This window comes from Mytilus californianus, unplaced genomic scaffold, assembly GCF_021869535.1.
Source record: "Mytilus californianus isolate M0D057914Y unplaced genomic scaffold, xbMytCali1.0.p SCAF_2, whole genome shotgun sequence".
Taxonomy (NCBI): Eukaryota; Metazoa; Mollusca; class Bivalvia; order Mytilida; family Mytilidae; genus Mytilus; species Mytilus californianus.
The window spans coordinates 100,231,842-100,247,098 of record NW_026262668.1 but is presented as its reverse complement, the minus strand read 5'-3'; the positions used below and the strand labels follow the sequence as shown (position 1 = coordinate 100,247,098).

The 15,257-nt window shown below is 31.4% G+C and overlaps 1 protein-coding gene across 3 annotated transcripts in view; it reads left to right on the top strand.

Annotated features, from left to right (window-relative positions):
- LOC127730575 (uncharacterized) overlaps positions 1 to 15,257 on the top strand; it is a 113,278-nt gene that overhangs the window by 36,082 nt on the left and 61,939 nt on the right. Inside the window, exons 1-2 of one of the 3 annotated variants that reach the window (XM_052239027.1) lie at positions 10,758 to 11,198; positions 14,172 to 14,327. In XM_052239027.1, the coding sequence (XP_052094987.1) occupies positions 14,190 to 14,327 (138 nt within the window). In that variant the 5' untranslated portion in view covers positions 10,758 to 11,198; positions 14,172 to 14,189. Of the gene's footprint in view, positions 1 to 10,757; positions 11,199 to 14,171; positions 14,328 to 15,257 lie in introns of those variants that run through there. The other 2 variants (XM_052239026.1, XM_052239028.1) reach the window with 2 other exon arrangements.

Sequence of the window (15,257 nt, the reverse complement as noted above, 5' to 3'; positions counted from 1 at the left end):
AAGCATACATTTTATTTGTTAAATTACGTAACATATTCTCATCTGGACTAGGGATAGATAGAAACAGATGATTTAATTTAGATATGACCAAAGTTTTTAAAATGGTAATCTTTCCAAAGAGGGTGAGATACTGTTTTGACCATTTTTTTCAAAGTGTTGTCTATATTAGATTCTATCTAAAACTGGCCTATAATTTAAATTAATCATTCTATCTAGGTCGACTGAAAAAGTAATTCCAAGGAGCTTAAATGTACTGGAGCCCCATTTCAATCCCCACTTTACACAAATTTGATCCTGGCTATGTTTTTTGCTACCTATCCAAATGACACTTGTTTTTTCTATATTAATCATAAGTCCCGAGATTTCAGCATACAATTGGAGAACTCGAAGAGATGCATCGAGCAATTCTGGCGAGCCATCTAATATCAATGATGTATCATCTGCATATTGAGAAAGTTCATAAGGCTTGGTCCAAATAGCTTTTTACTGTACGAAAAAGACCGTACGAAAGTATATTTTGTCTGTGTCTTGTAATTGCACAACTATTAAAAGTTGATCATGCATTCGTTCTAAAATAAAATTTTACAAAAGATAAAAGTTGAAAGGTACTAAGTGAAAAAATTAGACAACCGCAATTGGTTAATCGCTTTGACGTCCGAAAAAGATAATAGCCAACACACACATTGTAACTTTTAAAGCTAGTTAAGTAGTGCTCTACCTAAGAATCATTCACAGGGTGATACAGATTTTTTTATAAACTGCTGATTAATTTCGATATAATAAATACATATTATCATAGTTACACATTTGTTCTAAAAATTAAAGTTGATCAACAGAGTTGCAACTATTGCAACTCCTGTTTCCATGGCAACCAATTGTTGCAGTTTTGCATTTTTTTAAAAGGAGGGAAAATAACGTTTTTCTAATTCTATTTTCTTCCATGAACAGGGTCCTATGAATAAACTGTTTGTTTGCATTTGTTCATTGGACCTTTGTCAATAACATATCAAAAAAAATTGTTTGAAGCCTCTTTTAGATTTTCTGGAAAAAACAGTTTTTTTTCTCATTTTTAGCTCACCTGGCCCGAAGGGCTAAGTGAGCTTTTCTCACCACTTGGCGTCCGTCGTCCGTCGTCCGTCGTCGTTAGCTTTTTACAAAAGTCTTCTCCTCAGAAACCACTGGGCCAAATTTACCCAAACTTGGCCACAATCATCATTAGGGTATCTAGTTTTAAAAATGTGTCCGATGACCCCGCCAACCAACCAAGATGGCCGCCATGGCTAAAAATATAACATAGGGGTAAAATGTAGATTTTGGCTTATATCTCTGAAACCAAATCATTTAGAGTAAATCTGACACATGGTAAAACTGATTATCAGGTCAAGATCTATCTGCCCTGAAATTTTCTGACAAATCTGACAACCTGTTGTTGGGTTGCTGCCCCTGAATTGGTAATTTTAAGGAAATTTTGCAGTTTTTGGTTATTATCTTGAATATTATTATAGATAGAGATAAACTGTAACAGCAATAATGTTCAGCAAAGTAAGATCTACAAATAAGTTGTCATGATCAAAATTGTCAGTCGACCCCTTTAGGAGTTATTGCCCTTAATAGTCAATTTTTAACAATTTTTTGTAAATTTTTGTAATCTTTTACAAAAATCTTCTTCTCTGAAACTACTGAGACATATTTAATTATACTTGGCCATAATCATTATTACGGTATCTAGTTTAAAAAATTTGTCTGATGACCCCGCCTTCCAACCATCATGGCCGACTTGGTTAAAAATAGAACATAGGGGTAAAATGCAGTTTTTGGTTTTTATCTCTGAAACTAAAGCATTTAGAGCAAATCTGACAGGTGGCAAAAATGTTCATCAGATTTAGATTTATCTGCCCTGAAATTTTCAGACGAATCCAACAACCCGTTGTTGGGTTGCTGCCCCTGAGTTTTTTTAATTTTACAAAAATTTTGCAGTTTTTTGTTATTATCTTAGATATCATTATAATATCTAATATCTAATACTACTAATTATGATTTTAACCTTATTTTACATGATTTCCAAAGCATCAGTAAATACAGGTGAGCGACACAGGCTCTTGAGAGCCTCTAGTTTTTTTGGTTTTTTTTGCTGATAATTTTTTTTTACAGTCAGCTATATTATTTTTATGTTTTTTTTTACCACAATTCATTTGATTATGTCTTTTTAACTTTGATCATACCTAAACATTATAACCAAGTAAAGAAAACAGGTACTTAGTTAACTTTTTTCTCAAATAAAACTACCAGTTTCCTTGGAAACAGAACACACCTATTTTGAGAAATACATATTTTTAATAAATGTATGCTTTATGATAAAATATTTAATCATGCATTTTATTTCTGTATTTTTTTTTCCATCAAATATCATCAAATTATTCAAAATAAAGAAATTAAGTTGAAAAGTAAATTTGGTTGCCATGGAGACAAATGCCTAATATTTTTAAATGTTCATTTCAAATAACCTAAACAATATTTGTTCGAACTATCAATTTCTGAACAAAATCATTGATAGAGCATAAATATTAAATACTGACTCTGTACTTTCAAATAACCCTTTGAATATATTTGTCACCCCCCTCTCTCCCCCCCCCCCCCCCCCCCCTTCTTCCCCACTTTTCTGGATGTCAACTTGACAGTATCAGCTCTATAATTAATAAATAAAAGCTTTCAGATAGGTTCATAGTGCAGGGATAATACCATTTGAATTATTGAAATATGTAGTTATTCTTTAAAATTATAGGGGAATTGTGACCTTTGGAAAGGGGAAGGGTATGAACCCTATCAATTTAGTAGTTATTGTGTCAATATAAAGCTCACTATTGTTTCTAAAAAAACTGACGCAATGGTGAAACGCTAAATGTTCAATGTTTATGTCATGCACTGAAAATGTTTTACTACACGTATCTCATAAACTAAACATTTTTTTAAAGATCCATGACAATGAGGTCAAGATCAGATAAATCTTGTCAGACAGACATGTACACCTAACAATTATTCAGAACATGAAAAATAGTTATTTTTTGCTTTTGGTAATAGCTTATGGTAATTGAAATACAGACCAAAACACAAAACTTAACATTGACCAATGAATCCTGAAAATGAGGTCGAGATCAGATCAAACCTACAAGACTGACATGTACCCCTTACAATCATACCATACAACACAAATAGTTGACCTACTGCTTAAAGTATCTGAGAAAGGACCTAATCACGTAACTTAAACCTTGATCACTGATCCATGCAATGAGGTCGAGGTCGTGTGAACCCTCTCTGACAGACAGCTGCAGCCAGATAGTAATCCCTAAGTCTCGCATACTGCGACTTTTTTCACTGGCAAGAAAAAAATCAGTTAAAAGCATGATTGTCTTTATAATTCTATGAAAATTTATTTTATTCCAAATAATCAATAAAGTCATTATCTTTGAAGATGCAGACACACACATGCCAGTTCAGTCCCTTCTAACCAAACCACTTTAATTGCTTTTCCCTGAAGGATTAGGGTAAAAACTTCATGGCCCAGTCGATAATGATCAAAACTTCTCCAGGCTTAAATTCATCCAAAAGGGTAGTAGAACCTCCACGGTTTTGGTTAAAACATCTTATAAAGCTATTTAACCAAGAGTTCCAAATGGTGAAGTTCATATCATCCCTTCGTAAATTTTACGGACGCCATCACGAGTTGGTTGACCGCTACGGAATAACCGTTTCACAGATGATATCGGATATGTTCCTTATGTCGTAACTACAATACACTTCCCTTTTCACGAATGTGACCTTCCGAATTAGACTATTTACCGAATTTGTAATAACATAAGCAACACAACGGGTGCCACATGTGGAGCAGGATCTGCTTACCCTTCCGGAGCACCTGAGACCACCCCCAGTTTTTGGTGGGGTTCGTGTTGCTTAGTCTTTAGTTTTCTATGTTGTGTCATCTGTACTATTATTTGTCTGTTTGTCTTTTTATTTTTGGCCATGGCGTTGTCAGTTTGTTTTCGATCTATGAGTTTGACTGTCCCTCTGGTATCTTTCGTCCCTCTTTTATAACATGTGCCGCCAAGACATTATATGTGACTCTGACAGCTCTATGTCTCTTTTAAGTAGCTCATTATGTAGTTTTTCGGGAAAATCTGCAAAACAGAAATGAAAATATTGAAATACAAATGTATTAGTGCCTATTCAATGGTACATGTATGATCATGATTTGAAAAATTTTATAAGTATGAAAACCATAGAAATCAAATGCCATAAAAGATAAAAACAAGGCCAACTCCAGCTAATTTATACAAAGTTTAGTTCTATTTCAACTACATTTATAATGTTGTGACCAGGGAAAAGGCAGCTTCATTTTATTGTTTAGGACTTTAATATAAAATTCTCAATTTTGATATTTTAGACTTTCATTCTCAGTGTTTTATAATTCATCTTATTTTATATTTTCGTTTCTATTTACATTTCATATCCAGGACTTAAATCAACATGCTTTGATATGTATTTAATTCTCAGTTTGGACATTGAGTGACATGTTTTACTGTGTTAGCTAATTAGTGACAGTTTACTTTTTTTCATAACTATATATGTTTTAAATATCATAATCAGATTAGTAAATTAACTTTATTCTTTAGTTCTAAAAATAGTTTAATATTTGTCAGTGTACAATGTTACTCAAATTAATTGTTATTTGTTATGTTTATTCTTGTCATTTCAATTGTGTATAAATACTTGTTTATAATTTTGATAAGGAAGATTTGGACTCAGGACTTTACACTGAACACAGTCCATCTGTAATAAAAGTATCCATGCTGAATTATTGATTTATTCATCGCTAGTTCCAGAGTCTCAAGAGTTAGTTTTCACCAGAGTTTCAGTCTCAGTGTTGTCATTGCTATTCAGAGCAATCGTTCGTTGTGTGATCAGGTGCATCACACAGTTTCAGTAACAAGAGGCCATTCAGTCAGGCTCTTGTAACACAACCCTACAAGTCACCCAGTTTCCCCGGTGACAATGTCATGAAAATTGTATTTTCAAAATTCATTTTAGCCAGACTGCAAACTGATTTTAAGAGATGATTAAGGAATGATCAGATGTTTTTTTTTTCTATTATGTAGAAATAAACTACACGCTGTCGTACTAGTAGTACACACTGACTTACGTGGAAGCGGGTTATGTACAAGTGTGTACAACAAATTTCAATTCAAATAAACCGAGAGAAAAAAAATTACCACAATTTCTATACTTTATTTAAAACATGGTTTTAATACTTAAAATCGCCTGTTTACTCAACAAGCATGTGATGTCAAAAAAACTGTCAAATTTTGTTAATTGAAGAAAAAAAAATTGAAGTACAAATCTTGCTACATTATATTTTTGCATCAAAATGAGTGTTGCTCTGGGATAGGAAAAAAGTGAAAAGTGAAAGTAGATAGATATAAATAGATTTGATAAATATAGAAAAATAAAGTTCGCTACATTGTAAATAGTCAACTTATTTTTCTATATTTATCTGATCCAAGTTTAGTAAAATTGCGGACTCTTTGAAGTGTTGTTGTCATACGTATCAGTATTTTAAGTTTTGCAATACAATAGTTTGCATTTATTGACAACCCTGGGTACCAAGGTATCCACTTCAATGAGACTCTATCGAAAGTTACAAGCGCATTGATTTACCATATATGATATAGAGTTACAATTGAAATTGGTCAAGTTAAAAGTTTCATATCAATAAAATTGAACTTTTAAAGCCCATTTGTAATCTAATGTCATGAATGTACTTTTATGTGTATTGAAATCAAAAGGATCAGTGCAGTAGAAAAAAAGGCATTAAAAAAAGTGTACACAGGAGAACAAAAGTGGCACAGTCCACTAACATTTCCCTATTGGTTTTGACAACTAAAATTCTCTAATATTAGAATATCTTTAACTTTGGTAACTTTAAATGGCACTGATAGCAGATACCTTTAAAAAAGTTAATATTTGTACTATTTTTAAATAAAGCAACACAAAAAAATGTATGAATATAGAATGACCTTCATACATTCTCTCCGAAAATATTTTTGTTTGTATAAATGTATAAGATTTAGGAATAGGAAGAACAATTAAATACAAATGATTTATTTTTGGCCATGGTGACCGTGAGTCCAACAGTAAGAAGATAAAATTTTATTGCTATATTATTTGTCATTTCAGTCCTCATGACAAAATAGAGCAAGTTTAGAAAAATGACATAAAATAATTATATTTGTACTCAGTTGATCATGTTGATACAACATTTTACAATCTTTTTGGATTTACCCGTTTTGAAAATGATGAGACTAAGACTCATAGCCTTGCCTTAGTGAGAACCCTGTATTTGGGCATAATTTTTTAAACAAAAAAAAAATGTATTGAAGTGTACCCCAATCTTAATTTAATTTTTATGTTTAAAGAACGTGCGATATCATAAAAATTGTTTATCAAAACATAACAAAAACGCAAGTAAAGAACGTTTAAGTATTCAATATCAATCAAAACAAAAGAGGTTATTCCTGTACTTGTTTTTCGAATTATTTGATTTAGGCGTTGAGAACCTTTGGTGACCCCACAGTTTAAATGTCTATAATAATAAATACGACGAGATAAGTGGGCGTTACAGACGGAACGTTTACCTAATTTAACCCATTCAATGGGAGACTTTAGCGCGCCAAAAAATGGTCTCGTCCACACTGTTATGAAAACGATACTATATATTTACCATCGTCATAGTATATTTCTTTGTATAATTTAAATTTGCAATCTATTTAATATTTCGATATTAAAATTTTTATTTCTTATTATAAATAAAAACAAGAAAATTTGAAAGACTTTGTTTCATTAATCACCCTATTTTTATTCATAAGTCAAGAGGTCTATTTTGTCTACATTAAATCTTCTGAGATATATTTGATGAGCGTGAAAGAAAACGAACTACAATGTCGTATTTCGGTTTCGATGACTGAAACAAAAAATTAAAACATTGTTCACAATAAAATGAAAATGACCTAGAACTATATACAAAACAGGAATTCAAATGTCGATTTTAGTTTTTGTTTTGTTATCAAAAACGAAAAACCAAAACACTTTTGTTTTTCGCTTTTTTTTTTTTTTTTTTTGAGAAATCAAAAATGAAAAATTCTGTTTTTCTTTTATTGATTTAAGATATCAAAAACGAAAAACGAAAACACTTTCGTTAATTGTTTTTGCAAAACGGAAAACGATTGGGCGCAACTATACACGGACTCATTTTTAAATGACAAATATTTATAACTATATATAGAAAATTGAATCCATATGTCGTTTTTCGTTTTGGTTTTGTGATATCAAAAACTTTCATTTTTTGTTTTAAGATATCAAAAACGAAAAACGAAAAACACTTATGTTTTTTGTTTTTGATTTTTCAAAACAAAAAACGAAAGGACGTAAATATACATGGACCATATTCAGTATTGTTCAGACAATTCGCTTGCAGTCAATTAAGATTTGTCCAGTCTAGTTTCAGACTATTCAGTGGTTATTATTCAACTGTACAAAACAACATCATACTGAATCGTATACCGCTGAACAGTACTGGATTTACTGCAATCATAATGTCTGAATAGAATTGAAATTACAAAAAGTAAAATATCAGGTCATCATTTAAATTATGGTTTAACTGTTCTAATGCATGTAGGTCCAGAGGGGCGCTTCGGACGCATGATTGTGTTGTTTTAAGATGGGTTTTTTTTCAGCTATCAGGACCATGTGTTGATCATTATTGTTTGTCATATTTATTGTTTGTACGTCTTTCATTAACGAAGGAGTTGGGGAATTATTGATGATGGGTGTAGTGTATTGTACTGTTTAATATTTTTGGTCATTCTTATTCTTATATATATATGCATTATTTATACGATACTGAAATTTGATAGTCGGCGTGTGAGCCTATGAAACTAATTATGATCAAATAATTATTGGACTAGTCGTTTCATTTTGCCAAGAAGTGGACATGATGAATTAATGTAGTAGTCATTGGTCCATGCATCACGTCGTCTACTTGACGTTAACTCTCCAATTATCTTTTAGGAATCTTTAAAAAAAACTGTGAACACAATTTTTGGTTCCATAAAAACAAATTGAAGATTTTCAAATTTGTCTTTTTAGAGTTATGGGACTTTAAACGTTCAACTCTTTATGAGTTTTTGATATTTTTGTCAAAGTTTACAAATTAATACACTCATTTCCATTTTGATAATTTTCCGAATAGTCTCATTGACAAACTTATCAGATTTTTAAACCTCCCAAAAAAGTAATTTTATCGTGTGTCTTGAAGTAGGTCGAGTTTGACAACATCAACAATGAAAACAATGTCCCCATAATTTACAATATTTATCATAAAATTGGTTTTGTACGTATAATAATTTTACATTAATAATAGCAATAACTTTCCATTATTGACTCTTCTTTTTGCTGTTAGAAAGGTTTTATACTTTGGTAGTGGAAAAGAGAGAACGGAATTATTATGCGCAAATGTTTAAAATGTTAAGTACTTATATACTGGTAATATACTAATAAAAATATGTGGTATGATTGCCAATGAGACAATATCTCCGCCAAATGACGTAGAAGTCAGCAACTATAGGTCACCGTACGGCCTTTTACAATGAACAAAACCCACACCGCATAGCAGGCTATAAACGCCCTGAAATGCCAAATGTAAAACAATTCAAACAAGACAAATGTAAAACAATTCAAACAAGAAAACTAACGACCCGATTTATGTACAAAACAATAAACGATAAACAGCAAAAAAAAAACGAAAACCACTGAATTATAGGCTCCTGTAACATTAACGGCTTTTCAAATATTCATTATATATTTTAAAAAACAGGGCATGTTATTATGTTCTTTGTTGCATTTTTTAAAAACATATACAGACTAACAAAAATTTCACTGTGACAAACCAAGTTTGGAAAGACGAAATTATCACTGCTTTGCCCATTCATAATAGACAACCCGTCTCCATTTAAAGATATATTGATGACGTCGCGTCGTCTTTAATAATCTTTTTTTCAGTGAGTATTTTAAAAATCTCAAAATCTAAATAAACTGGAAATTTAGAATACTGGAGTGACAAAAAGGTCCGCTTCTTGTCTAGATCTGTTATTGAAATGAAAGCCGATGTTCACAGATCTATGACAAACACGATAATATCAGTTTTTAGATTGTCAGCTTCTCGTTATTTTAAAGGGGCATTAGCTGTCAAAATCATGTTCACCGATTTGACTCAAATTGTCATATTCGACTTATAACATACTAAAACGTATATCCAAATTATAATAGGTCTAAAATAAACAATTTACGATGCATGAACACGATGATATGTTTCAGTATTTCGTGTGTATTTTAGAGTAGACGCCATCTAATTAACCATCGAGGTAACCTCCGAAGACTGCCGACGGTCACATAACTCGATATAAACATAAACACAGATATAAATAGATAGCGAACTCGTGCAATTGGATTTTTCTAGGTCTGTTTGATTTCATATTATAGGTTAAACAAATATGTTAGTCATTGTTTTTACCAGTATAAGAATGAGTTTTTGTGGATCGAATCAGTCAACCAAATGATTTACCATTGTTTCACTTCCAATGTTGACATTCTTTTCCTTTTGATAGCTGAACACGCCTAGTTCATGCGTAACCCATCTCTAGCTAAGGGGTTTAAATTGAAGGTCAAGTGAATAATTCATCAGCGATGTTTCTTCTCTTATTTTGACAAAATTGAATCAAGCTCACTGCTAAAAGCGAGTTATTATTTCCCTATTTTATTTTCATTAATGATTGAACAAAAAAAAATCATATTTTTATTTTTCTATTATCTCGTAGCTAATGCCCCTTTAAAGATATTACCACCTGCCTAGCCAATAGCGTTTACGTCATCAGTTGATCAGAAAGATATACTCATTTTTGCAATTCCACTAAAGTCGTTCTTCCTTGTTATCTTGCTGGATTAGTTTCTAACTATTTAATTTACTTTAAATCTGTTTAAAAAAAATCGTCAATATAAAAAGCTCTAGTTTACTTGTATATAAACTGAGAGTGCAGGTACACACATGGTTTCTTGAATAATAAAACATAAGTTTGAATTAGAAAAAAAAAGATCGTTATCTACCGGCATGTTTGAATCTGTTATTTCATTGTTTAGACGCAGCCTATATTTCTGCGTATTTAATATCTTAATTTAATGTTCTTAATAAAATGTTAAAATCATTAGAAACACTAAAGTCTTTCTACCTTTGGCAAAGTGTTATATACCTTTTTTTTGGTCTTATGGTTATCGGGACTGCCTCATCCAATTTAGCTCTTTATTGTATTATGTCCGGAAAGGTAGATAATGTTTTAGCGATTAGTTACTAGTAATCGAGTTGTTTGTCGTCTGCTAGAACAGTTCCATGGTTTGTAATAAAACTGAATGATTGATTGCAGTTTATTGTATCTTGTTCCTTACAATACTAGTATTCCCCCAGGCCAAGTTCACAATGAAAAATGCCTTATCCAGCGTTGATGCATTTTCAAAACATTTTGGTGTTATCGTTCAAAATCAGTATTGATTTCCGTAGACATAACGTATCTGTCGTACGAGTTTTTAAAAATAACTTAATATTTAAATTTATATAGACATGTATGTATGCAATATCATCGAAAATGCGTTTCATTTACAAAACTCTGACTGCGCTCTAATTTACTTCCTGTTTTGATATTTATTCGGATCCTTGGCTTTTCTCGTAATAATTCATACATTCAAATGTGGAGGCAGACATTTCATTGTTTGACGCAATGATAAGCAAAATAGAAAGTAGAACAGAAATTAGTTAGATCCTTATAAACGGAGAGCAGTGACATATATTTAATGTACTTTGTTGATTTCAGCCTATTTATTACTTGAGGACCCTCAGAGAATATTGTTGTGGCTAATGAAATAAAGACTATTTATCTATTTAGAGGTACATTTAACCATTTAACGAGAACGAAAAGTACGTCGACTGTCAGCTAAAAGGGGTGACTAAAGACTAAAATCAGTTTGTTGTGAAATCCGAATACTGGAATTGCAACCTTATTATGACGATGTCAGGCAACAGCCATTAGAACATGCACAAGTAGGTAAAAATACACATTTTATTAATAGAAAAAGTTTCCATGAGACAACTGCATTGTATATAACCTGATTCTAATCAGAAAAAATGTTTGATAAAAAAAAAAGATAAACTTTATATTCTATTTTGCGTTTATTCTGACAAAACGAATTCATAACAGAATGAAACAATAAACTATTGAGTTTAAACAAACACAAATGAGAGGATGCAAGTTATTAAAATTGAGATATAATAAAACTTTTTATGCCCCCGCCGTAGGGGTGGGGGCATTAAGTTTTACCCTTGTCCGTCTGTACGTACGTCCGTACGTCCCAAAATTGGTTCCCGTTCTCTAACTTGAGTTTGCCTCAACCAAATGTTATGAAACTTATACACAATGCTTATTACCACAAAACACAAATCAAGTTTGAATTGTGGTGGCGTCACTTTAACCGTTCTAGAGTTATGTCCCTTTATAAATGGAAAAATTGCAAAAATTTTTAGTTTCCGTTCTCTAACTTAAGTTTGCCTCTACCAAATGTTATGAAACTTATACACAATGCTTATTACCACAAAACACAAATCAAGTTTGAATTGTGGTGGCGTCACTTTAACCGTTCTAGAGTTATGTCCCTGTATAAATGGAAAAATTGCAAAAATTTTTAGTTTCCGTTCTCTAACTTAAGTTTGCCTCTACCAAATGTTATGAAACTTATACACAATGCTTATTACCACAAAACACAGATCAAGTGTGAATTTTGGTGGCGTCGTTTTAACCGTTCTAGAGTTATGCCCTTTATAAATGGAAAAATTGCAAAATTTTTAGTTTCCGTTCTCTAACTTAAGTTTGCCTCAACCAAATGTTATGAAACTTATACACAATGCTTATTACCACAAAACTCAGATCAAGTTCAAATTTGGGTAGCGTCACTTTTACCATTCTTCAGTTATGTCCCTTTATAACTATATGATATGCAAGCGGGGGCATCATCTGTGTCCACATGTGGACACTATCCACATGTATTTCGTAAATACAACTGATTGAAGGTTTGTTGCTCGACGTGACTAAAACAAATAAAATAAGAAGTTGATAATATTCTTATTTGAAAATACTGTAAAGACAAAACAGAAATAAACTCACCATATATACCAAGATTGACAAAAGACTCATCAGTGACGCTCGAATAAAAAAAAAGTTAAATATGTAGTTTAAATGTAGAAGAAATCATTAGAAACCTTGTTTAAATGCTCTAATATAAAGACATCTGGTTTGTGTACTTTTTGTAACAAACTATTTAAAAGAGAATCTTAATTCAACTGTAAAAACTGATCAAAGGAAACATATATCTCTTTTGAAAATACTTTATCACAATTATTTATTTACAACTTGAATCCGATTTCAGACTAATTGATACAGTCATGTTAAATTGATACATCCAAGTTACTTAAACACATACAACCAAACAATAATAAAATAAATTATTCCAAATGACTGTTAATCTTTAGCTTTGCTGAAATACTACTCCCTTTTCAATACAATATGCTTCTAAAGATTTAAAGTCAACATGTCACTAAAATGTTATGATCAAGTTACAGCAAATGGGCTGTGTCACAAATTTTCGTAAAATTTGGCATACAACGTAAGATCGTTAGATCTATATGATCTATGTGATCACTCCGGATTTTGAGATGGTGCAGAATTCTAAGTTGAAGACATATCATGTAACTAATTTTGTGTTTTTATGACTTGCAGAAACTTTATACATCATTTTAATCAACTGCCAACGTTTGACATGTTATTCGCCCTTAAATTTGAAAAGTTTGGTCGAACAGCTACTTTATTTTAGATATACACTTGCATAAAGTACCTTTTGTAAATTAAAATTTATAATAAATTACTATTTATGAATTAATGTGTAAAAGTAATATATCAAGTTTAAGCAGTTGATAAGAATTACGCAAGTATTTTATCAGTATCTTTAATTTGCTTGTGTAAGTAATTGAATGAAACTTGGTGTATTGAAGTCAAAGTTGATTCCCACACTTTTTTAAATGCTATTATTCCAATTCTTCCCTAAGGTAAGAGTACTAATACGCTACAATATAATAGACAACTGTCATTATTTACACAAACGTTTACTCAAAAGTGGGGTATCAATTGGAATCACCTCCACCTAAATGCCAATGTGAATTGACCACAATAAATATCTCTTATATTACATAATTGAATAGACACTTTATTATACAGCTTAATATATCTTAATACACAATAGTATTAATATATTATACCTATAATCACTGTTGATCTACACTACATAAATTATTCTGTAAATTATGTCTCAAAGATGAATGATTACTGATTAAATAAATGCATTTTTTGCTAAATAAAAAGACAAAAAACAAAATATGTATAAACATGCAAGCAGGGTCTACTTTACTTGAAAAATCAATGTTATAATTATCTGATTTAAGTCAATTATTTAGGTTAATCTAAGTTACAATTAACATATATTCACTTGAAGCAATAAACAAAATTGCATAACTCTAAACTGGGCATTTTCTATATCTAATTGATTTGTTTATTCCCCATCAGATTGCTATTTAACAGTGTAAGGTGTTCAACATGTATATTTTAATACAGATTGTTTTTTTGCAATGAAGAAAATAAAATGAAAAATAGTCATTTAATTTTTTTTGCTGGAAAATGCATTTTCAATGGCTGTTCTTCGAAATTGTGAAGTCCAACTTCCAATCAAAAATATACTACACCTTCTTTTGAAGATTTCTATTTCTAAAATTTCAAATTTCAAAAGAATTTGTATCTAAGAATAATTGCTTGCATTGTTTTAGTACAATCACAGAAATGAAATAAACCATTCATTTCAGTGTCATATAATTTCTTTTTTATATATATGTGTGTAAAACATATACCTTTTGTGAGCTTAAAACTAATTATAAATGTAAATATTCATTGTTTGAAAATTCTGTTAATGTTTAACAGGAGAGTACAGTGGAGGAAATGAACATTGTTGATGAGGGTGATGTAAAAATGGAACCATGTGAAGATGATAATTTTTTGATAGACCATCATGATGAACTTCCTGAGGAGGCACACACTTTTCCTCCTAAGAAACCAAAGGGCTTAAGGAACCTGCTGGTAAATATGTCTATAGGATATTTTACATATTATAATTCGTTTTATGAATACAAAAAGATGAAGAGAACAGAGGATATTAAACTTTGTTTAAATATGACGTTTATATAACGCAAATAAACACAACATACAGGGGCCTCGGTAGCCGAGTGGTCTAAAAAGAAAAAAAAAGTAGTCGAACTACTGTATCGCTAGCCAGTTAACACTGAGGTTGTGAGTTCGAATCCTGCACGGGGCAGGTGCACTCGCATCCAATCTTAATTGACTAGGATTGTCAGTTTTCCTACCGAAGGTCGGTGGTTCTCTGGGCACTCCGGCTTCCTCCACCGATAAAAACTGACCGCCACAAAATAGTATATAGTGTTGAAAATGGCGTTAAACACCAATCAATCAATCAATCACAATCTACATCTTTCATTTTGTAAACTTTTACAACTAGAAAATAACTTATGGGTTGGCGCCTTCAAATATCCCTGCCACATTCAATATGTGCCAATCCCAAATCTAGAACCTGTAATTTAGTGGTTATCGTTTTTTTGCTGTTTCTCATATTTTTTTATGTTTATTGTTTTGTATAGTTTATTCGTGTGTTGTGCCGAGTCTGTTCGTAATGTTACTGCGTAATGTACTGCCTGGCTATTGATATTGTTCAAACAGTCTATGTGTGCTATAAGGAAAACTGTAGTAGTGTTTCATCAATAGGCGACAATACTAATATTTTCTATGTGTCATGCCTATACATTCAATCACAGCACTCCAAAGTTGACTGCCTTCGCCTTAGTAAAGTTCACATAGACCAACCTAATGCCATGAAAAGAAGATTCTACTTTCCCCCTATAATACTCAGTTTTTGAAAGAATACCAATAGTTACTAAACTGGTTTGGTCAAACAGTTAATTACAGTGTATGTGAACATAATGTATGTTTCAACCA